This window comes from Ranitomeya imitator, chromosome 8, assembly GCF_032444005.1.
Source record: "Ranitomeya imitator isolate aRanImi1 chromosome 8, aRanImi1.pri, whole genome shotgun sequence".
Taxonomy (NCBI): domain Eukaryota; kingdom Metazoa; phylum Chordata; class Amphibia; order Anura; family Dendrobatidae; genus Ranitomeya; species Ranitomeya imitator.
In genome coordinates this window covers 168919790-168945612 of record NC_091289.1, presented here as the reverse complement: position 1 = coordinate 168945612, position 25823 = coordinate 168919790, and the positions used below count along the sequence as shown (strand labels likewise).

Here is a 25823-nt window from a genome sequence, read left to right as displayed (position 1 = left end):
CTACCTCTTTAATAATAATATATATAAAAAAATGCACCAAGAACCTTACAGTTATAATTATGGTAATTTTTAATCATCTGCCTATACAATGCCTGTGTATCTCTCGGCACGCAGCTTCTGCACCTTTTGTGCTGCTGATTTCTCATCCCCGTGTGTCTTTCTCTATCAGATATTGGGTGTACGTTCTGCAGGAAGGCTTCATCCTGATATGTTGCATTAGTAACACAGCCCGTTCATTGTTCCTGCCGTACAAATAAAGATAAACACATACATATAAAAGAGATCTAAACAAGCTATTTGAATTGCTAATTTACATATATTTTAACCGAATCTCGATCTTGCATGAAATGAATACACGCCATGTGACAAATATGCTGACGTTTTCTTTTTTTCTTTTGCCGGATGCTATTTCACCGACTTTTCCCATTTATTAAATTTAAGGCGTTTATTAGTTCAGCTGAACCAAGAAGTAAATGAATCAAGTCAGCCATAGTTTTCTAGCCAATTGCAGTGAAATCAACAGGTTTTGAATAACAATGAGTCCAATGACTAAGGAATAAGAGTAAGTTACACATTCACTGGCAAATCAGTGGTTTCGAAAACTTGGTTGGCGACAAAAGAGTGGACAGTGACCAAGAAAATGGTGCTGGATCCTAGTGAGCATCTCCAGGAAAATACAGCTCTGGCAAAAATTAAGAGACCACAGCAAAATCTTTAGTCTGATTTTTCTCTTTATAGGTATATTTTTGAGTAAAATGTAAATTGTTCTTTTATTCTATAAACTACTGACAACATGTCTCTGAAGTTCCAAGCAATAAATTTTGTATTTATTTTCTGAAAATGAGAAATGGGCAAAATAACAAAAAAAATGCATTGTTTGCAAACCTCAAATAATGCAAAAAAAAAAAAAACAAGTTCATAATCCTTTACAAACAACAATACTAATGTTTTAACTCCGGAAGAGTTCAAAAATCAATATTTTGTGGAATAACCATGATTTTTAATCACAGCTTTCATGCGTCTTGGCATATTTTCCACCAATCTTTCACACTGATTTTGGGCGACTTTATGCCAATCCTGGTACAAAAATTTAAGCAGTTCTCCTTTGATTGATGGCTTGTGACTATCCATCTTCCTCTTGATTACATTCCAGAGGTTTTCAATGGGGTTCAGGTCTGGAGATTGGGCTGCCCATGACAGAGATTTGATGTGCTTGTCCTTCATCCACACCTTGATTGACCTAGCTGTGTGGCATGGCGCATTGTCCTGCTGGAAAAACCAGTCCTCAGAGTGGGGGAACATTGTCTGAGCAGAAGGAATCCACTGTTTTTCTAGGATAACCTTGTATGCGGCTTGATTCATACGTTCTTCGCAAAGATTAACCTGCCCAATTCCAGCCTTGCTGAAGCATCCCCAGATCAACACCTGGTCATCTAATGGTTAGACAGAGACCTGGAGAGGCGCACAAGCCACAGTGTTTTGCACCCACTGTAAAATTTGGTGGAGGATCAGTGATGATCTGGGGATGCTTCAGCAAGGCTGGAATTGGGCAGGCTGTTCTCTGCAAAGGACGTATGAATCAAGCCGCATACAAGGTTATCCTGGAAAAACAGTTGATTCCTTCTGCTCAGGCAATGTTCCCCAACTCTGAGGACTGTTTTTTTTCCAGCAGGACAATGCGCCATGCCACACAGCTAGGTCAATCAAGGTGTGTATGAAGGACCCCCACCTGTCATGGACAGCCCAATCTTCAGACCTGAGCCCCATTGAAAACCTCTGGAATGTAATCAAGAGGATGATAGTCACAAGCCATCAAACAAAGAAGAACTGCTTACATTTTTTGTACCAGGAGTGGCATAAGGTCACCCAAAAAGCCATGTGAAAGACTGGTGGAAGGCATGCCAAGACGCATGAAAGCTGTGAATAAAAATCATGGTTATTTCACAAAATATTGATTTCTGAACTCTTCCTGAGTTAAAACATTGATATTGTTGTTTCTAAATGATTATGAACTTGTTTTTTTTTTTGCATTATTTGAGGTCTGCAAGAAATGCATTTTTTGTTATTTTGACCATTTCTCATTTTCAGAAAATAAATACAAAATTTATTGATTGAAAGTTTGGAGACATGTTGTCAGTTGTTTATAGAACAATTTACATTTTACTCAAAAATATACCTATATAGAGAAAAATCAGACAAACTGAAAGTTTTGCAGTGGTCTCTTAATTTTTGCCAGAGCTGTATAAACATTATTGGGAAATGCTAGGAAGTTGTTTTATATTATGTATACAAGTATCGTGGGGCATTTTCTTTATCACTTGTGACCCCTGGTATTCTTTTATTAAGGGCTCGAGGACACGACAGATTGTCACGCACGAGGGCTATCCATGGAGTTGACGGATAGCACTTGAACCTCTGATAGTCTATAGGGTTATGGACATTTCAGATATTTGTTTCCGCATTCCAAGTGGTTGGAGGACAAAAATCAGCAATACAAGTCTATCTGTCTGTGGAAAACATCGGACTGCACTCGCCTGACATCGGAGTGCGGCCCGATTTTCACAGAGTGATAGGATGGAGAGGGTGGAAAAAACTTTTTTTTTTCCTCTTCACATCCGTGAAAAACTGATGCCACTCGGATCAAGCTCTGTAGCCATGTTCACACGTTCAGTATTTGTTTAGTATTTTACATCAGTATTTGTAAGCCAAAACCAGGAGTGGAACAATCAGAGGAAAAGTTTAAGGCCAAGTTCACACTTTCATTGTTTGGTCAGTATTTTACATCAGTTTTTGTAACTAAAAAAAAAAGTGATGAACTTGTAAGCCACGTTCACATGTTGAGTATTTGGTCAGTATTTGACGTTATTATTTCTAAGACAAAATCAGAAGTAGAACTTTTAGGTCTCGGTCACACTATCAGTATTTGTTCAGTAGTTTAAGGCCAAGTTCACACTTTCATTGTTTGGTCAGAATTTTATATCAGTAGTTGTAAGCCCAAACCAGGAGTGGGTAAAAAATGAAGAAGTGGTTACATGAATCTTACGTTTTCTCAGATTGTTGCACTCCAGGATTTTGCTTACAAATACTGCTGTGAAATACTGACCAAATACTGGACGTGTGAACGTCGCCATACGATGAATATACTGTTTGGGTTTTTTGGTGACGGTGATGGACCAGTCTGACCCTGAATTGGTGGTCCTGATACACGTGAGGGATAAGGAGATACACCTAGGACTATTTCAAGCTTTGGAAGTTATTGGAAATTAGATGAATCTGAACAGTTAATTTAATATCTTCGTCTTTTACATTTGCACAATCTGCTGAAAAAGAACTTCCAATATTTTATGGATATAATTAAAAATAAAATTCTTTCCTACAGACATGAATTAATAATATTCTAGCGATAGAGCAGAGGCGGAATCCTAGTAACTAAAGTACTCAGTGCTGAATTGATATAAAGAACAGATAAGTCATTTTTCTTTTGTTGGAAAATGTTATTTGAAATCTCATCTAAGTGTTATAAGTCTTGGCCAAAATCCTGGTAATGTCACATGTTACATCTGGTGCTCAGTTTGCCAGGCTGGCAAAGGTGGCTCCGTTGAGTCTACTCTTTGGTCCATAGGGTTGTGGTAGGATTAGGGTTTGGGTTTAGGCCCAGTGCTCTTTCTTGTAATTCCCTGGAAGGAGAAATAACCAGCATCCAAAGGAATTTTTGCAAAAGAAAAAGGAGTAATGAAAAACTGACCAAATTCTAATATCGCTACAGTTCATCTGAACCTCAAATCCACAGCAGACCTCCTGGAGCCACCTCACCTGGCAGAGTCCATTACATATGACCAAACAATACAAAATCCTAGGCTCTGAAAGAAATGAGATGCCCCAAAATAAACATTAGGCAAAAATCCATTGTAATTGTAATGTGTAATATGTTATTATTTTGTAATAGAAATATGGATACAGATCTGACATTATGTAACACAACGGAGGAATGAGCTACTGTAATGTTCTGCAAGTTGAATAAAATCTAGAACATCTGCTTTTGTATCCAGTGAAGTTTTTCTAGAGCAGAACTTCTGAAATTACTTTTTATAAAAGAAAAATGACTTCTTGGTGGGAATTTTAGCCATTTTTTAGGGTTTTATTCAATGGATATTAGTACATGTTGTGGGTGTCTTTTTTCTTTTAAGCTATTTTCTATGGTCATTGTGACAAACTGTGATACATTCATTGGGTTGGCATGCTGTTACACCATCCCCACGAGTCGACCAGCGTTGGTCTTTGCTTTGAAGCATCTCTCCACCATTAAACTTGATGGTATAGTTTATATAGCAGCGGAGGTTACTATGTGTAAATACCTTGCATTATAGAGTTATTCCCAAAATATTAATATGGATAGGGGATAACTTACTAATCACCCCATTTTGAGCACTGTGACTCCATGCAATCTACAGAACAGGGCCCTGGACCCTAAAAACCAAGCTCTGCAGTGCCCTGTCTTGAATGGAGTGGAGCTGTGCATGCTCAATTTCCACTCCATTTTTTATCTACGGGACTGCGCTTGGCTTTCCCTAATAGTCTCATAGACAAGTGGACCAGATATCAAGCATGCGCATCTCTAATAGATTCAAGGCTTTCTGCAATGTCTTGTTCTCAGGCTCCAGAGCCCCTATTTTAGGATTGCAGGAAGTCCTTGAAGTTGGACCCACAGCAATCAGTAATCCTAGTAATCCAGTTTGATCCCGATAACGTCCTTTACAAATATCTATCTTTAGGCCCTAACCTTTTTTGTAATTTTCTTTATTCAAAAATTTCTGACCATTCTCCCTATCCTTCTATTTTCTGTATGTTTTTTTTTCTTTCATTCCTGTGATATTTCATTTGACGGGATTCTCAAATGGGCCATTACAGGAGGATGGACCTGCAGTCATTTCCCCTCAGCTTTTATCACCCTTAAAGAGAACCTGTCACCCCCAAAATGGAAGATGAGCTAAGCCCACCAGAATCAGGGGCTTATCTACAGCATTCTGTAATACTGTAGATAAGCCCCCGATGTATCCTGAAAAATGAGAAAAAGAGGTTAGATTATACTTGCCTAGGGGGCGGTCTGGTCCGATGGGCGTCGCAGTCACATCATAAAAAGTGGCTCTGCGGTCACTTACCACAGCTTCTGTCACAACCATCCCCTGATGACGTTCTGGTCTGGGGGGAGTGATGGAGAATTGATCGTTGCTTCAGTGGTCACCGTCACACTTCTTCTTGGTCTCCTACTTGTATCTTCAGAAGCCACCACTATACTTCTTCTGTGCTCGCATCTTTTGTGACTGCCACCACACGTCTGTCCTCGTAGCCTGCATCTTCAGTCACCGCAGCCACAGCCCCTATTTCTGAGACTTGCGTCTCTTTCACTGAAATTAGATGTTACCAGAGGATGGTAATAGAAGCAGGATGAGTGACAACTGTGCTGCTCCACAGCTTTTGTAAATAGTCATCAGGGGGCGGTGATAGAAGCAGGGTGAGTGATATCAACGCCGCCCCTGGTGATGATTGGATTGAGGGTGATGATAAAAGCTGTGAAGCAGTGCTGCCGTCACTCATCCTGCGTCTGTCACCATCCTTTGATGACATCTCATTTCAGGGAAAGAGGCGTTCATGTCACAAATTGGGATTGTAGTGGCTGTGCCAGAGATGGACGGGAGACAGCAGTGTGGCAGTGGCAACTATAGATGCGGATACAAAAGAAATGTGGTGTCGACCATTGAAACTGCGGTCACTTTTCCATCACTCTCCCTTGAACCAGGACAACATCAGGGGACGGCGGTGGCAAAAGCTGTATTAAGTGATTGCAGCGCCACCCCTGGTGATATCCTGTAACAGTAGATGTGATTGAAGCTGCAGAGAAATAATTGTCAGACCATTCTCCTGTGATGTCCTGTTTGAGAAACATCACAGGAAGTAAAGAAAAAAACACACATGGGGAAACTGTTGTGAATTCTGTGGCTGAATTCACTCCTGTGGTCACAAGTGGTACTGCAGCTTCTGAGCTTCCTCCCTCAGGTGTTCTGGTGAGCTCGTTAACTGCTTCATTACTTAACTCCGCCTGATGCTGCTATCCTTGCTCCTTGTCAATGTTTCAGTGTTGGATCTGAGCTTCTCCTGATTGTTCCTGTGACCTGCTGCTCTGTATAGCTAAGTGCTTTTTGCTTTTTTGTTGCTTTTTTTTCTGTCCAGCTTGTCTTTTGTTTTGCTGGAAGCTCTGAGACGCAAAGGGTGTACCGCCGTGCCGTTAGTTCGGCACGGTGGGTTTTTTTTGCCCCCTTTGCGTGGTTTTGCTTTAGGGTTTTTTGTAGACTGCAAAGTTCGCTTTACTATCCTCGCTCTGTCCTAGAATATCGGGCCCCACTTTGCTGAATCTATTTCATCCCTACGTTTTGTCTTTTCATCTTACTCACAGTCATTATATGTGGGGGGCTGCCTTTTCCTTTGGGGAATTTCTCTGGGGCAAGTCAGGCCTATTTTTCTATCTTCAGGCTAGCTAGTTTCTTAGGCTGTGCCGAGTTGCCTAGGTAGTTGTTAGGCGCAATCCACAGCCGCTTTTAGTTGTGTTTAGGATAGGATCAGGTGTGCAGTCTACAGAGTTTCCACGTCTCAGAGCTCGTTCTTGTATTTTTGGGTATTTGTCAGATCACTGTGTGCGCTCTGATCGCTAAGCACACTGTGTTTCTGGATTGCCTTCATAACACCTGTCATTAGCAAACATAACAGTACAAGGAGCCAAACTAATGATTCTCAATAGAGGGAAAGAAAAAGTTCTGACATCATTTTTTTTTTCTTTTTCTGCTCTGTGTTCACTTTTTTTTTTTTTTCCCATAGACATTTGGGTGATTCTGGACACAGGTGTGGACATGGATATTCAGGGTCTGTGCTCTTCAATGGATAATCTCGTTATAAATGTACAGAAAATTCAAGATACTATTGATCAGAAATCTATGTTAGAACCAAGAATTCCTATTCCTGATTTGTTTTTTGGAGATAGAACTAAGTTTCTAAGTTTCAAAAATAATTGTAAGCTATTTCTGGTCTTGAAACCTCATTCTTCTGGTAATCCTATTCAACAGGTTTTGATTATTATTTCTTTTTTGCGCGGCGACCCTCAAGACTGGGCATTTTCTCTTGTGCCAGGAGACCCTGCATTGAGTAGTGTCGATGCGTTTTTCCTGGTGCTCGGATTGCTGTACGATGAGCCTAATTCAGTGGATCAGGCTGAGAAAAATTTGCTGGCTTTGTGCCAGGGTCAGGATGATATAGAAGTATATTGTCAGAAATTTAGGAAATGGTCAGTACTCACTCAGTGGAATGAATCTGCGCTGGCAGCTTTGTTCAGAAAGGGTCTCTCTGAGGCTCTTAAGGATGTCATGGTGGGATTTCCTATGCCTGCTGGTTTGAATGAGTCTTTGTCTTTGGCCATTCAGATCGGTCGACGCTTGCGCGAGCGTAAATCTGTGCACCATTTGGCGGTACTGCCTGAGGTTAAACCTGAGCCTATGCAGTGCGATAGGACTATGACTAGAGTTGAACGGCAGGAATACAGACGTCTGAATGGTCTGTGTTTCTACTGTGGTGATTCCACTCATGCTATTTCTGATTGTCCTAAGCGCACTAAGCGGTCCGCTAGGTCTGCCGTCATTGGTACTGTACAGTCCAAATTCCTTCTGTCCATTACCTTGATATGCTCTTTGTCGTCGTTTTCTGTCATGGCGTTTGTGGATTCGGGCGCTGCCCTGAATCTGATGGATTTGGATTATGCTAAACGTTGTGGGTTTTTCTTGGAGCCTTTGCGGTGTCCTATTCCATTGAGAGGAATTGATGCTACACCTTTGGCCAAGAATAAACCTCAATACTGGGCCCAGCTGACCATGTGCATGGCTCCTGCACATCAGGAAGTTATTCGCTTTCTGGTGTTGCATAATCTGCATGATGTGGTCGTGTTGGGGTTGCCATGGCTACAAACCCATAATCCAGTATTGGATTGGAATTCCATGTCGGTATCCAGCTGGGGTTGTCAGGGGGTACATGGTGATGTTCCATTTTTGTCGATTTCGTCATCCACCCCTTCTGAGGTCCCAGAGTTCTTGTCTGATTATCAGGATGTATTTGAAGAGCCCAAGTCCGATGCTCTACCTCCGCATAGGGATTGTGATTGTGCTATCAATTTGATTCCTGGTAGTAAATTCCCTAAAGGTCGATTATTTAATTTATCCGTGCCCGAACACGCCGCTATGCGCAGTTATGTGAAGGAATCCCTGGAGAAGGGACATATTCGCCCATCGTCATCACCACTGGGAGCAGGGTTCTTCTTTGTAGCCAAGAAGGATGGTTCGCTGAGACCGTGTATTGATTACCGCCTTCTTAATAAGATCACTGTTAAATTTCAGTATCCCTTGCCATTGTTATCTGACTTGTTTGCTCGGATTAAGGGGGCTAGTTGGTTCACTAAGATAGATCTTCGTGGTGCGTATAATCTGGTGAGAATCAGGCAAGGAGATGAATGGAAAACTGCATTCAATACGCCCGAGGGTCATTTTGAGTATCTAGTGATGCCGTTCGGACTTGCCAATGCTCCATCTGTGTTTCAGTCTTTTATGCATGACATCTTCCGTGAGTATCTGGATAAATTCCTGATTGTTTACTTGGATGACATTTTGATCTTCTCAGATGATTGGGAGTCTCATGTGAAGCAGGTCAGAATGGTTTTTCAGGTCCTGCGTGCTAACTCTTTGTTTGTGAAGGGATCAAAGTGTCTCTTCGGTGTGCAGAAAGTTTCATTTTTGGGGTTCATCTTTACTCCTTCTACTATCGAGATGGATCCAGTTAAGGTCCAAGCCATCCAGGATTGGATTCAGCCGACATCTCTGAAAAGTCTGCAAAAGTTCCTGGGCTTTGCTAATTTTTATCGTCGCTTCATCTGTAATTTTTCTAGCATTGCCAAACCATTGACCGATTTGACCAAGAAGGGTGCTGATTTGGTTAATTGGTCTTCTGCTGCTGTGGAAGCTTTTCAGGAGTTGAAGCGTCGTTTTTGTTCTGCCCCTGTGTTGTGTCAGCCAGATATTTCTCTTCCGTTCCAGGTCGAGGTTGATGCTTCTGAGATTGGAGCAGGGGCGGTTTTGTCACAGAGAGGTTCTGATTGCTCAGTGATGAAACCATGTGCTTTCTTTTCCAGGAAGTTTTCGCCCGCTGAGCGTAATTATGATGTGGGCAATCGAGAGTTGCTGGCCATGTAGTGGGCATTCGAGGAGTGGTGTCATTGGCTTGAAGGAGCTAAGCATCGCGTGGTGGTATTGACTGATCATAAGAACTTGACTTATCTCGAGTCTGCCAAGCGCTTGAATCCTAGACAGGCCCGTTGGTCGTTATTTTTTGCCCGCTTCGACTTTGTGATTTCGTACCTTCCGGGCTCTAAAAATGTGAAGGCGGATGCTCTGTCTAGGAGTTTTGTGCCCGACTCTCCGGGTTTATCTGAGCCAGCGGGTATCCTCAAGGAAGGAGTCATTGTGTCTGCCATCTCCCCTGATTTGCGGCGGGTGCTGCAAAAATTTCAGGCGAATAAACCTGATCGTTGTCCAGCAGAGAAACTGTTCGTCCCTGATAGGTGGACTAATAAACTTATCTCTGAACTTCATTGTTCGGTGTTGGCTGGTCATCCTGGAATCTTTGGTACCAGAGAGTTAGTGGCTAGATCCTTCTGGTGGCCATCTCTGTCACGGGATGTATGTACTTTTGTGCAGTCCTGTGGGATTTGTGCTAGGGCTAAGCCCTGCTGTTCTCGTGCCAGTGGGTTGCTTTTGCCCTTGCCGGTCCCAAAGAGGCCTTGGACACATATTTCGATGGATTTCATTTCTGACCTTCCTGTTTCTCAAAAGATGTCAGTCATTTGGGTGGTCTGTGATCGCTTTTCTAAAATGGTCCATCTGGTGCCCTTGGCTAAATTGCCTTCCTCCTCTGATTTGGTACCTTTGTTCTTTCAGCATGTGGTTCGGTTGCATGGCATTCCTGAGAATATTGTTTCTGACAGAGGTTCCCAGTTTGTTTCAAGGTTCTGGCGAGCCTTTTGTGGTAGGATGGGCATTGACCTATCCTTTTCCTCGGCTTTCCATCCTCAGACTAATGGCCAGACCGAACGAACCAATCAGACCTTGGAAACATATCTGAGATGTTTTGTTTCTGCAGACCAGGATGATTGGGTGTCCTTTTTGCCGTTGGCTGAGTTCGCCCTTAATAATCGGGCCAGCTCGGCTACCTTGGTTTCTCCATTTTTTTGCAATTCTGGGTTCCATCCTCGTTTCTCTTCAGGACAGGTTGAGTCTTCGGACTGTCCTGGTGTGGATTCTGTGGTGGATAGGTTGCAGCAGATCTGGACTCAGGTAGTGGACAATTTGATCTTGTCCCAGGAGAAAGTTCAACTTTTCGCTAATCGCAGACGCCGTGTGGGTCCCCGACTTCGTGTTGGGGATCTGGTTTGGTTATCTTCTCGTCATATTCCTATGAAGGTTTCCTCTCCTAAATTTAAACCTCGTTTTATTTGTCCGTATAGGATTTCTGAGGTTCTCAATCCTGTGTCTTTTCGTTTGACCCTCCCAGACTCCTTTTCCATACATAATGTATTCCATAGGTCGTTGTTGCGGAGATACGTGGCACCTATGGTTCCATCTGTTGAGCCTCCTGCCCCGGTTTTGGTGGAGGGGGAATTGGAGTATATTGTGGAGAAGATTTTGGATTCTCGTGTTTCTAGACGGAAACTCCAGTATCTGGTTAAATGGAAGGGTTATGCTCAGGAAGATAATTCCTGGGTTTTTGCCTCTGATGTTCATGCTTCCGATCTTATTCGTGCCTTTCATGCGGCTCATCCTGGTCGGCCTGGGGGCTCTGGTGAGGGTTCGGTGACCCCTCCTCAAGGGGGGGGTACTGTTGTGAATTCTGTGGCTGAATTCACTCCTGTGGTCACAAGTGGTACTGCAGCTTCTGAGCTTCCTCCCTCAGGTGTTCTGGTGAGCTCGTTAACTGCTTCATTACTTAACTCCGCCTGATGCTGCTATCCTTGCTCCTTGTCAATGTTTCAGTGTTGGCTCTGTATAGCTAAGTGCTTTTTGCTTTTTTGTTGCTTTTTTTTCTGTCCAGCTTGTCTTTTGTTTTGCTGGAAGCTCTGAGACGCAAAGGGTGTACCGCCGTGCCGTTAGTTCGGCACGGTGGGTTTTTTTTGCCCCCTTTGCGTGGTTTTGCTTTAGGGTTTTTTGTAGACTGCAAAGTTCGCTTTACTATCCTCGCTCTGTCCTAGAATATCGGGCCCCACTTTGCTGAATCTATTTCATCCCTACGTTTTGTCTTTTCATCTTACTCACAGTCATTATATGTGGGGGGCTGCCTTTTCCTTTGGGGAATTTCTCTGGGGCAAGTCAGGCCTATTTTTCTATCTTCAGGCTAGCTAGTTTCTTAGGCTGTGCCGAGTTGCCTAGGTAGTTGTTAGGCGCAATCCACAGCCGCTTTTAGTTGTGTTTAGGATAGGATCAGGTGTGCAGTCTATAGAGTTTCCACGTCTCAGAGCTCGTTCTTGTATTTTTGGGTATTTGTCAGATCACTGTGTGCGCTCTGATCGCTAAGCACACTGTGTTTCTGGATTGCCTTCATAACACCTGTCATTAGCAAACATAACAGGAAACATTGTGTAGTTAGAATGATAGGGAATTTTATAATAAAAATACCTACAAAATTGATTAAGGCTTAAAGATAATTAATTAAACACCTTATTCCGGTGGTCCCATTCATTAAAACTGGGGTGCAAAATGCAAGTTTTAATAAATCAGGCCCAATGTATTTACAAAATTGTGACGCTTTTTTATGTAGATTATATCTATATGTAAACTGTAAAATTAAGTGCACAGCTTTTAAGTATATTAACCCTTTTGAACAAATGTTTACAGCTTCAACTTATAGTTTTGGATTGGCTACTTCCATAAAGCTGTCAGTGAGTAATATAGTCACCTGAATGGTAAAATGAATTCTTCAGGTTTCTCTGTTAAATGATGTCAACACATTCTTGTGTTTTTTTTGTTAGTTAAATGTCTTTTTGTGACCTCTTCTGTGTTGATTAATGACCACAGACCACATCAAAGTTGAATTGAACTTTGATATGGGCAGAAATCAGCTGAGAAGAGCTCAGAGAAATACAGATAAAAGAGTTACAAGCTCAGGACAAAACAAAATCATTGATAGATTCTCCATGAAATCATTCCGTAGCAAGCAGTGGGAAGGAATAGAAAGAGTCTTTAGATGTCAAAATATCAAAATTCTTAACAAAACTTTATTTTAGCCCAAAAGATGTGCGATTCAGTAAACAAATAAAGGTGTTCATTCACATCCTTGAAGTGAGTGTTTCTAAACCATATATCATAATACTGTACAATTATTACTTTTAGCTAAATTCCCTAATAATAAAATACTCTTAAAAGTTGCTCCAGAGTTGGAGCTTCACATCAGACCGAGCCAATGATCCAGACAAGATTCTAAACCTAACTGGAAATGGCTTCATTCCATTTTTCTAGAAATGTTCTGCTCTTTTAGGGATTCCAAAATCTGAAACATGGGACGTAAATGAGCATTTTGATTAAATAAGCCTTTTTTTTTAACGTGTACTCAATGGTGAACAGACCTTCATTCCAGCATTCAGCCTCCTTTTCCCTGGATGGCTGTATCTGTCCTAATTGCATTGCTTTTTGCATCACTTCACTGCTTTCCTTTTGCTCTAATGCTTCCTTTTTAGCATATTTATTATTGAAAAATGACACCATATCGACTGCTCCGCTGGTTGACGTTGTTATCGTTATGACTTGATTTCATTTGAGAGATTGCCACTAGATCTTGTGAAACAAATAAACAACTTTCCTAATTGCAGACTAAATAAAACTGTTCTTTAGAGACATGTTATGTCTAATGATAATGTGCTTCATCTTCTCTTTTGCATCCTAATAGGGCATATATGAGTGTAAAGGAGCTGAGAGATGCCTTGCAGTTGAACAGCACTTTGTTCCTGAATATTTTCTTTGCTGGTTCTGCAGGGGAGGAGCTAGCTGGAGCGGCAACATGGCCGTGGGACAAGGATGCCCTTGGTGTTCAAGGTAATTGGTGGTAATAATTTATACAATTAGTTAAGACATCCAGTCCACTTGTGTATGCTTATTTTTTATTAACAGTGCACAGAAAGAACATATCATTAAAGAAGTGGTCCGAAACTGAAATTTATTTTAATTCTAAACTAATATCTTTTCTAACATACTTTAATTAAAAAATCCCTTTTGTTCCCTCCCTACTCTAACTTCTTTATTTTTTTCACTACTTCCTCTTTGGTGATGCTTCATTTGAGAATTCCAGTGCTTGTTGAGGTAGTCAAATGAGTCATCATCAGGGGGCACTGTTTCAGTCTCTGCCCCCTGCCTGAAATGAAAAGTCATCAGTGACATCTATTTCAGGGCCTGGGCTAGTCCCTGTCCTACTGAGCCTGCGTCAATTGTGAATTCTGGCGTATGCTCAGTGGGATCTTGTCAATGTGGAATATGTACAGTGACAATGCACTCGCTCGCCAGCTCTTATCAATAGTGAAGAGCCGGCAAGAGAGATCACTGACAGTGCTCTTTGTAAGAAAAATGCCTGGTGTGCAGGAAAATCTGAGACCAAAGCCACTCCCGCAAGTGACTTCACTTATCATCAGGGCTGGTGAGCGAGTGCACTGTGACTGCATTTTCTCCTGTATATAAGTTGGAATTTACAACCAGTGCATACTCAATAGAGCAGGGACTAGCCCAGCCTCTAAAATAGATGTCACTGATGGCACTTTGTTTAAAGGCGGAGGTAGAGGCACCTATAGACTTGTATGGGTGTGCGTGATCCAATTTGCGGAGCTAATCACACCATGTTGCGATTTTTTTCTCATGCTGAATCATTATGAAAAAAAATGCAGATATACACTGTCCCATAGAATTATATTCATCTAAGTGATATCCGATAAAACAACTCTTCCAAGTTATACGCTCATGTGAGTGAGCCCTTATAATGATGAAAAACTGATGAAACAAAATCCAACTAAGCAATAATTTTTTTTAGCCAGACAAAAAAAAAGTAGCAAGGGGTCAGTACACAGAGAAGCAATGTAGTTGAAGGATCAGCAAGTTGCGCAATCAGGAAATAGAAAGGGGTCGGTACACAGAGCAGCAGTACAATCTTGTAATGAAAGCAGCAGGTGAAAAGGAACCTAGACTAAAGGCTGGGTGCTCAATAATCTCGCAAGGAAATAAGAGAAATGCTGAGTTTAAGTAGGTTGTTCAATCAGGGTGGAGACAATCAGGAACTCAGGGTGGAGACAATCGGGAACCACACAACAACTGGGATTTGGGTTAGTAAGGAACTGTACAGCGAGCTGAATAGCTCAGAGGGAAGAGCTGCCACCTGGTGCACAAGAGCTGCAGGGTTTGAGTCCTGACAGGTTATTCTTAATTCTTCAATTTATCATCTGTCAACAGGATAGGTAATAACTTTATGTTCGCTTGGGGTCTCACTGTTGGGATCTTCACCAATTCCAAGAACGGGACTTTTATGCTCCATTAATTGTCTATCGGACTGCTTGAGATAGCCGAGTACAGAGCTTGATTGTCTCTAACAATAACATAAACAAATCAATGTAGTGGTATTGTGCATATGATCAGTGAGTTATTGCTGTGGATTGATAATAACTTGTTGAGCTGGGAATAACTTTTTAATGTAAGAAGTTGCAGGTATAATTGAATATCCATAGTTCATGGGGCACATTTATTACCCTGGGTATTGAGTTTGGGGTACTCCTATGAGTAATGAAGAAGGCTGCTTTGTATTTTTCTGTATTTTTTTACCACTCCATGATTGATTTTATGCGTGTGGGTTTTTTAATATTAAATGCAATGACAGTTTAATCATAGAGTACGTTGGCTATTTTGGATCACATATAAAGCAGTCATTGTCCATAGTTACCAGTCAAATATATTTGTTTGCTTTAAATCATGGTTTTGCCGGCTCCATCTCAGTGTATATATCAGTTTGCTAGTCTGGTGTGCAAATCCCAAGCCTTTCATCAGATGTTAATTTATCCGGGCTCCTTCTTTTAAGTGCCAGACATATTAATTACATAGCAATCGCTTTATGCAACTTTGTTCCTTCTCTATTTTAAATAAAAAGTAACAGAAACTTCTTGGCAGGCGAGATAACGGCCGAAACAAAACACTGTTTCTTTAAGTAATGGGTAAACTTCATCCTATAATAAGTAATGGTTTTCTAAGTGCCCGTTGATTTATTTCTTTGTATTATTCAGTCTTCTTTTGGAAATGTCCCTATTTAAATTATAGACACGCTATTTAATTTCACACTCCTAAAAAAAAAAATCACTGACTCTTCTGTAATTACAGCTGGAAGGGAAGTTACTGGAATATGACCAGATCAGTGGACAATGTAGAGCCAATTTAATTACATCAAGAGGGATGGATGCTCGAGACATTAAGCATTTCAATGTGGTTAAAAGTCGCTTTGTATTGCACTAAATGACCATCAGGATGTTTCAGGTTTAAAGCACATGAAGCTTCAATGTCATATGTAGTGTCCCTATCTATATTTATTAGGATACTGGTCAGTTCCAGCTTGCTCTGCAATTTGTGACCGTACTGTCAAGCAAAGAAGTTGCATACAGTTTTTCTTCTAGAACTTTGCTCATCTTTGCTCTCATTTCCATTAAAACTATCTTATGTCTTTTTTTAAAAATTTTACTGTACTTTAGTCTTTGAAGATTATATCACATATATTCTCTGTTTTCGAAAACATTTTTGACCATAAATGTTTTCGACTCTGTTGGACTTTGATCTTCCCATGTTTAGTTTTCATTTTGGGAACATCATTATCCAGCTTAACCACCTATGATCGGACAGGCGTATCGGGGAACTAGTGGGTTCTCCAGACTCTGAGACCCTAAGGGGCTACAAAAGTACAGCAGAAGACTTGCCACTAGGCAAAACTATAACATTAAAGCCACTAAGAGGTCTAGTACAGGTAACCTCGTGACAATTTCACCCATTAAGGGTTCGTGCCCTTGGCCGTATTTTTGGTCTGAGTGCGATCTGATAAAACGTTGCATCCCACTCACACCCAAGATATTCTATGGGACAGTGCACTTCAGACTTTTTTTCCTTGGATTTTTTTCCTTTTTTCCTTGGTCCCAGACTGGCCTAGGAAAAATTTGCAGAATGCATGATTTGCATCCGCAAGTCAGATCGCACTCGGCAATGGGTCCGTCCAAAAAATTGAACTGAAATCAGATGACATCACAGACTGACAGAATTGAGAAGATAGAGAATTTTTTTTCCATCTTATCGACATCCGAGAAAATTGGATCAACAATGTGATCAAAATCGTATCAGTCTGTTCAGAGTTTGATACGCGTGTGAGTAGCATAATCCCCAAGGATCGATGAGAGGAAATACAATTGTGTGACCCTAGCCTAACGGTGTTGTATTTATTAGGAAGCAAATGAGCATTTAGAGGTCAATTCATTAAGACCTGCATTAGACACACCGATATTAAAGACGGAGCCTGTTGGAGGAAGATGCACCTAATTCATTAAGAGGGGCGCCACACGTAATGAACCAGGCACCTCTTAAAACTGCCATTCGCCTTTGTGCACCTCGCCAAAAATCAGTATATGAGTACATTTTTTGCAATTAATTACTCCTCTAAATTAGCTACAGCCCACTCCGCCCATGTTCCATCTACTTTGATTAGATGGGCCTGGTGTGACATCATTATTGCTGCGCGATGCACAGATGACGTTGCACCAAGCCTGGTTAATAAAAAGTTGCACCAAGGATCCCAAAAGGTAAGAGGTTTGCAAGCCTCTCGTCCCCGCAGCCAGATATTACTGACCTGGCTGATGGACTGGACTTCCACTAATCAATCCGCTCATCTCCAATCACTTGCCATTAAAAAAAAAAAATTCCTGGGATATTCATCGCTGCTCTAGTGAATCTGGATTTGTTTTTGTTTTGTTCATGCACCTCTCTATTCCAGAAATGTGGCCAAATGTGGCCATCTCTTCTATGTATGTAAATCTAAACTTTTTAAACCAGTGGTCATGGTTCTCAACTCTTTTCTGTAGGCATTTTCTTAAAGGCCACTCACAATTGGATAAAATAACTAGATTTATATACAAGGAATAAACAACGATATTTCATAGCAAGTAACAGGTCCTCTTTAAAAAAAATTATTCCTAATTCCAAGTTGAATTCAACCCAGATCAACATTCAAGCAATGATTCATAAGTTCTAAGAAATCAGCTACATGTTTTCAGAAACCATGAAGTGTGTGACCAACTCTTGATGTATCGTAGTTAATTCCACAAATTTACAGTTTTCATGGTAAAGAAGCCTTGTTGTCTTTGGAGATTAAACATTTTTTTTTCTACAGACCAACTTCTCTTTATATGAAACAGATTTTCATCGTATTTTTTCATATTTAACTATACAAATGAATCATGTCTCCCCTTAGATTGCTCCTCTCAAGTTTAGTTGCTCTTCTTCTTAGAATCTCTTCTATGAACTGGTGGTGAACTAAACTTTGTATTCCAGAGGAGACCGTATTGTGCCTTTACATTAACATCCCTCGTATACAGTAAAAGTCCCTATAACCTTTGGCTCCATAAGGCACCTTTTCCACTTTGGCAGCAGGGTGACAATAACAGTAGGAAACCAGTGGCAGAAAGGTGACCGCCTCAGTCGGGTGACGACTTCTGATCAGTTATGGATTGGTAGATTTGTACACGATCAGGACCATGGTCAGTACATGAACCCATTACCAGATCCACTATCAGTACATGAATCCAACGTTTCCATACTGTGCCCCCACTACTCCATATTGTCCCCAAAGCTCTCACCTCTACATACTGTTCCCCTACTTCTCCATACAATCCCCTCACACTCTCACTTTTCAATATGGTCCCCACATGCTCCCAATTCTCAGTGCTGTACCCCCATTTCTCCATGTTTTCCTTTATGCTCCATTCTGTTCACCCTTTTCTCCATATTGTCCCCTATGCTCCCACTTCTCCATACTGTTCTGCCACTTCTTCATATTGTACACCCACTTCTCCATACGGTCCTCCCACCTCTTTATAATGTCCCCCACTTCTCGATATGGTCCCCCACTCCTCCATATTGTCGCCCACACTCCCAAATTTCCATACTGTGCCCCCACTTCTCCATACAATCCTCCCACACTCCCACTTCTCCATGTAGTTCTCAGACACTCTCAATTCTCTATCCTTTTCCCCATATTGTCCCCTACACTCCCACATCTCCACACTGTGCCCCCACTTTTCCATACAATCCTCCCACACTCCCACTTCTCCATGTAGTTCTCAGACACTCCCAATTCTCCATCCTTTTCCCCATATTGTCCCCTACACTCCCACATCTCCATACTATCCCCCCACATCTTCATATTGAGCACCCACTTCTCCATATGGTCCTATCACACTCCCATTTTTCCATATGCCCCCCCCCCACATCTTCATAATATCTCCCACTTCTCCAACTAGTCCCCCCACTCCTCCATATTGTACCACATGCTCCCACCTCTCTGTACTGTCCCAACACTTCTCCATATGGTTCTGCCACACCCACACTGCTCACTCTCATAATTATTCCCACTGACCCATAACATGCAAAAACAAAGCGACGGCTCAGTGATCACAGCAGCAAAGTGATGAGGTTAGCAGTGTGCCACCTCATCCCTCCACCGCACTTCGGGATGGGGAGATGACAAGCGCACCCCCAACTTCCCTGCACTGCATTGTTGCTCAGATGTATTCACATCTAATGAGAATACATCTGAGCACAGGGAAAAGGGAGCCACAGGCTATATACTTTTGGCTTAACTATATCAGTACGCTGTGCACTCCGATATAGTTAAGGGTAGCGTAGCTCCGGGTGGGTGCCCAGTGGTGGGCCCCTTCTGAGCATGGGGCCCTGGGCGATGGAACCCCTGATCATTGGGTGCTGGGTGAACGCACCCTCTGCCGCCCCAGTAGCTAAGCTACTGGTCTATGGAATTGGCCACCTTGAGTAGAGAAGTTTAGGACAATAAAATCAGATCTGAGCACACGAAAGTAATACATATAAATGCACAGGAACAAGTACATTTCAACATCGAGAAATGTATTTTGTTGAAGGAAGGAGCAAATCTTACATTTGCTCTTCCATATAACTTGAAGAATAAATTGGTAATGTTTCATATAAAAATAAAATGAAAATTGCCTCTTCAGAGAGGAAGAGGAATTGAGCTCTAGTGCCACCTTTTGAAAAAATCAATCCTAAAAGTCAATTTCAACCTTTTAGGATTACTACTTCCAAATGGTGGCACTAGAGTTCAAATCCACTTCCTCTCTGAAGATGCAATTTGCATATTTAATTTCCCAGAGGAGCATTGCATGGCCTATAAGTCTCCTAACACTGGCATGTCAGGCTTGTTACTCTCCACAAAGAGAGACGTTACCCGTCAGACCTCATATACCAATAAAAACTTTGTTTTTACAGGGGGCATAGTCTTGAACCCATCTTATTATGGAATGACAGGCCACAGTAACACAATGATCCATGAGGTGGGTCATGCCCTGGGACTTTACCACGTGTTTAAAGGAGTCAGTGAACGGGAATCCTGTGATGACCCTTGCAGTGAAATTGAACCCTCCATGGAAACTGGAGACCTGTGTGCAGACACCGCACCCACTCCAAAAAGCAAGCTTTGCCGAGATCCTGACCCAACAAATGACACCTGCGGGCCAATGTTTTACACTGGAACTCCTTATAATAACTACATGAGCTACACAGGTGAGACTGCTATTTTTTTTATATGTATCCATTTTTCTTTTAATATATATTTATTTCTGCTCGGTATGTTTTATGTTTGAGGAGATTAGGTTGATAAATGAGGTTTTAGTATTCTATTATGGGTGAAAATCTGGCACCGAATGTTTCAAATAGGATGCATTCACACATTGCAGTTGTGACACATTTATGTTTGCTGCAATTTAATTGCAAAACTATGGAAAAGATATAGCATTTTTCCATAACCATGGTGTTGTTTTAAGCTGTTTTTGGACAACTTTAAGAAAAAGCTCAATAAAAATGTCAGATATGAATATAGCTTTTAAGGCTTTTATGATTACATGGAGCCAGTGTTACCTGACATGGGTAAATCTGATAATAAGCTGGTGTTTTTTGACAGCCTGCAACATATTGATAAGTTACTAAACAGCGTCATCCAGAAATCTGCTGACAGATGTGCACAAAACTCAATGGCAAATTCAAGTCTCCTGAAATGTGGTATGAAACCAATCGCAGATCAAAAGGTTGACGATGTGTGTATATATATTGTGACAAAGTCACTGGCAAAGTACTGGAGGAGAGATATGTTTCACTGAGGCCATTAGCTTCAGTAATTCGAAACCCAAAAGTTTTTTCTTCAGCACACTATGTGTTGAGGGGGGTTAAGCAGCCATTTTAATAGGACTGGGTTTTTGAGAACAACCATAGGGTGGGTGAGAGGTCGTTCTCCATATCTCCACCCCAGGTCTGGTCTGGGGTTTTAATAGTCGGGCTTCTGAGGAATTCAGTGTGTCTGGAGAGGCTAACTCCAGAGAGGTGTTTGTGCTACACCTGAGCGGGTTGATCCCCGCAGCTACACGGACTATTCTGTATGTGATATTTTGTTTTCCCTCAGGGCAGAAAGGTCTTATTTATTTTTGCCAACTCTGCACTGGATCAGCAGTGAGAGTCTTAAAGAGACAGTGTTACTTTGTCTACTTCCCTGGGCAACTAACTGAGCCAATATACCAATATATATATGCATATATAATGTACTTATGAATAATTAGAATATATGTTGCCCAGGAAAGCTTGGAAAACACACAAAATGGACACAAAACACCCACTTTTGGGAGTGGTTTCAGTAATCCAACCCGTTTTATGACCTGATTTATAATTATCCCAGCAAAAGCCAAGCCCCTAGCAAGTATACATCATAACGGTGATCTACATATTTAGTCCTATTAGCTGGAACAGAAAGCCTTACGAATAGCAGATTCTATTACGAGGAGGAAGCAAAATTGGTAATGGGACTCCCAACCTACCATATAATAATGGTATCTTCTTATGTGGCACAGGAGCCTTTTAGCCCCCTCTGCACCAAGGAATATTTGCGATTGCTACCTATGCCTCTGCTATAGCTGCTCCACACCTGTTAAAAGTAATCAGCCACCTGGTTTCTGCCACCTAATCTGAAAGCAGGATAATGAAGAAACAAAGATTCCAACAATGTGTCACTTATTGGGCTGCTTGCTGTAGTTTTGATTAAAATCACAGTTTTATCAGCAGGAGATCGTTACCAGCTATGGTCGCTCATTATAGTTTCATAGTTTTTAAGGTTGAAGGTAGACTTAAGTCTATCGAGTTTAACCTATAGCCTAAGATGTTGACCCAGAGGAAGTCAAAAACCCCATGGGGCAGACTTTAATAGCTCTATATTGGGGGAAAAAAACCCCTCCATACACAGCAATCAAACGAATTCCCTAGATCAACGCCACATCATAGAATCTAGTGCCCATTCATATAAATTCCGCTGAAGGTGCCCACAGCGCCCTCCCCATAGCCTATCTCAGCCGATCACCAATCGGGCCTTCATTTACAGATGTTAATGAAAAACCTATTTAAGACCCCTTAGAAAGAAAAACATTTGCAAGTTTTAAATGGATCCATAGGTGGAAAAAAAAATCAAAATGAATACGATAGTTAAAAGGAATAAAGCTGACACTTTTATATACCATATCATTGAACTATATGACACTTTCATAGATTCAGTGACACATTACACAATAAAAATGCTTTCATTACAGATTCCCATTAGTGATACACAACAAGCAATAATAGTTTTCATTACCTCTCTGAGCTATTTTAATTTGCCATGCTGTGTTATTTAGATATTACTGAATCCCGGCTTTCTGCAACCCTCGTTTCTCTGCCCCCTTAGTCTTATTTTTTGGGACAGAACAGCGTCCCTGCTGCGAAATACAATTGTATTTTATATGGATGTATTAAATCAGCGCTGTAGTTATATGATAGAGGTCTTCTATATAAAATATGTTAACATTATGGTCATGGAGTTAGAGCTATAAAAAAAAATGAAGCTGTGAAATATAGATTTTGGGAAGTTGCACAGAAAAAGCCTTGGGTTCCACATATGGCGCACAGACCCCCGACTGTTCCGCCATGTCATATCATAATTCTTATCATCTACCTGCATGGTTGGTGGAAATGAACACACCATGGACATATTTCATGTGTAGACTGACCTAGTTAGTGTGAGTAATTATGCTATAAGTCTTTATGTTTTCCACATGCTTAAGTGTCGCTATTATTTAAAGGGAATGTATCACCTATTCTTTTTTTTTTCCTAATTAAAACCAGATACTAGTGTATATTCTTTTTAGTCTTGTAAAATTGTATGAGCATGGAAGAATGCTTAGTCCTTTTTCTATGTCTTTGTGTTGAGCTGATACTATTGTGAGCCCATTTGAATCGGTATGACAAAATGCTCTTATTTCGTACATCTGGGCGAGACCAATGTTCCCTTCTCTGCCAAGTTGGCAAAGCAACTGTTGAGCAAGTTTTATCGTATGCAAACTGGTGCCGGATCTCACTGTGATTGCGGCTATAGAGGGGTAACTGTGGGACTTGGCTGAAGAGGAACGTGTGGCAAGTGGTGGCACAGAACGTTGACTTACTGGCAAAGTGAGTCACGTAACTATCTGAGGAAGATGGAGATGAAAAAAGGAATTTTCCCACAAAAGTTGAAGAGTTGTGCTAGAGAAGAGAAGGGAAGAGTGTTTCCCCAAAAGGTATGGATAGCTTGAGGCCAAATCAATAACCCCTGAGTGAAAATGGCTAGTGAGTCGTCGGAATGAAGATGGTATAGAGAGCAGGTTGGAGTTTCCTCACAATGAGAAGTGGTTTGTTTTCAGACCTTGAACTATGGTCAAGTTGACAGCTGGGTGAAGAGCAGTGGGGCTTAAAATATGATGGCCTAAGGCTAGTGAGATAGACACCCAAGGAGAAGACCATTCGGAGACAGTATGGCAGGTAAGTGAATGCCCAATGAAGAGAAAAGGATTGAGTTGTGTGTAAAAAGACTTCCACTGGTGTGACTGGTGTGATCATGGGCCTTACTGAGTGCCTTGAAAATGCTGTGAAAGTATACAACGGAGTAGAGGTGATGATGATGACGCAAGCTCTGATGCACCGCAGACCATGGAGCAGGAGAAAGCTGATGATGTGGTGTTCTGAAGTTCATGGTCTGAAATGTTTGGCGCCTGCATATTGGAAGACCTGCACATAAATCAACCTTTTGCTATATGTTTTCTTCTGCTGTGTTGTGGATAAACTCTATGGGGGGGACAGAGGCTGAGCCGTGGCTATCACATATTGAAGTTTCTCTCTAGCATGATATGTGCTGAAGGGTTAATCAGCAGTTATCAGGGTTTTGGTTTTGTTGTGAGTAGGTGTTCGAGATGGACGGGATGCCTACTCACTATATCTCCACCTCAAGGGTGTGGTTAGAGGGAGTTAAATATCCAGCCAATGTTTTTTTTTATTCTCTGGTGTGTTTGGAGGAAGGAAGTCTCCAGGTGGGAGCTTAGAAATGATCTATACAGAATAGGAAAACTAGAAGTTTAGCATTTTTTTTAAAAACATAATAGTGAAGTAAAGAATGTTAAAAATCATCAAAAATTCTAAAAAAAAAGTTTACAATAAAAAAACTTAAAGGGAACCTGTAAGTTAAAAAAAAATACTATTTTTTCGAGACATAGTGGTAATCTTAAACATGACCAGCTGTCTTACTGTAAGAGCAGCTACAGAGAGAAAATTAAGACACAAAAGAGAATAGTAAAACCAAAAACACTCAGTTTGAAAAAATTGTTGCAGTAATCCGCAAGTGCTAGTAAAAGATGTAAAAAAACAGGGTATTTGGTTGATACGTTTTTTGCAAAAAATGTATACTAAGCTGCTCTACTATTTTTTCGAGACATAGTGGTAATCTTAAACATGACCAGCTGTCTTACTGTAAGAGCAGCTACAGAGAGAAAATTAAGTTGTCTTATCCCTGCAGCTGCTTGCATCCAGTCATTGGGGCGGTGCAGGGGGCAGTGAACAGTCAGTGCACCTTGCCGGACAGCCTGTTTGCAGCATGTGTACAGAGCAGGAGGTCAGTGTAAGCATAGGGTGAGTGATTACAACATGTTTACTGTGCAGTGAGCTGTGACTTAAAGCTCCCTGCACCGCTTAATGCATAAAGCGGCTGCAGGGAGAATAAAACTTAGATTCCAGCCAGCTTTTGGCTTATGCAAAAAATATGATTAACTCATAAAATTAAATTGTGTCTAGATTTTTTTTTCTCATTGTTGTAAACTTTTTGTAAAGTGTGAAGACAATTCTAGAATGTGGACTTAATACTAACTGTTTAACCAAATTTTTTTCTTGCATTTTCTATATTAGATGATGACTGTGCCAACAGCTTTACTCCAAACCAGGTTGCCCGTATGCACTGTTACCTTGATCTCAAATATCACGGATGGACCAGATTGCCTAAACCTTCACCCGTCCCTTTGGCGCCAACAGTAATTAATCAGGGGCCAGACTATCTCACCATTCAATGGATGCCTCCTATCAGTGGAGAACTGTATGAAAGGTAATAAAAAATCTCCATTAGGCAATGGTCTGTCTTTTACGCAATTTTCAATGGACTTAATTGTTCTCAACAGAGATTGTTTTTTTTTCCTAACAAGAATATGGATATCAATGAATTAAGGATTTTTTTGGTTAATTCTTTTCCATAATTTTAGTTTTTGCCAAGTTGTCTTCGTACTTTGATAAGTTTGCTATTTTAGCTTCTATTTTTTCCTAAACCTGAAGAGTCTGCAGACTTTTACTGACCAATTTCTTCTCGCTCAATCCTATAATGTAATCCTATAACCTTCTGTTAAATATAATAGAGCATGAAATCTCATCTCCCAGTGCCACATATTGCATTCTACATTAATACAATGGGCGACATGAGATACAGTGGTAGTTATTAGTGTATATTAAGTCTTAAGTCATGGCTGGCATGGCTTGTACACATAGGATATAGAAGGTGGTAGCATAACAATGCCTATATTATTTGTACAGATGAATTCTATGGACCACTTCATAACAAATAGATTAATCTGTGAAGGAGCCGGTAGGCTTCCCATTAGGGTGCCATGTTTTTCCACCCACGATAGAAGGCTATGGTCTTACGGGCTCTTCCTCGGCTCCTGTGCCAATACCCAGCCATATAACAATGTAGTTCCTCTGCAGAGAGCATTCCTATGCACATTCTTGCCAGTAGCAACAAAGACATAGTGACCAACTAAAGCTGGGATCTCCCTCCATGGTATTTACAGTACACCCTGATGGGAGGCGGAATGATACTTAACAAATATTTGCTCTTATTAATTTTTAAAAATACAACTTACTTTGAAATTAATCAAAAAATGTTTTTGTTCTAATGTACAGGGTGGACCATGTATATGGATACACCCAAATCAAATGGGAATGTTGGCCCTTTTCTTGTATAGCGTGTCTTGCATTGAAATCTGCTGCAATGACCTGGGTACTGCGTTCACCAGACAT

At 41.1% G+C, this 25823-nt stretch overlaps 1 protein-coding gene across 1 annotated transcript in view; it reads left to right on the top strand.

Moving 5' to 3' along the window:
• PAPPA2 (pappalysin 2) overlaps positions 1-25823 on the top strand; it is a 242117-nt gene that overhangs the window by 70777 nt on the left and 145517 nt on the right. Inside the window, exons 4-6 of the mRNA XM_069737803.1 lie at positions 13024-13169; positions 19653-19946; positions 24666-24858. Coding sequence (XP_069593904.1) covers positions 13024-13169; positions 19653-19946; positions 24666-24858 — 633 coding nt within the window. The remainder of the gene's footprint in view (positions 1-13023; positions 13170-19652; positions 19947-24665; positions 24859-25823) is intronic.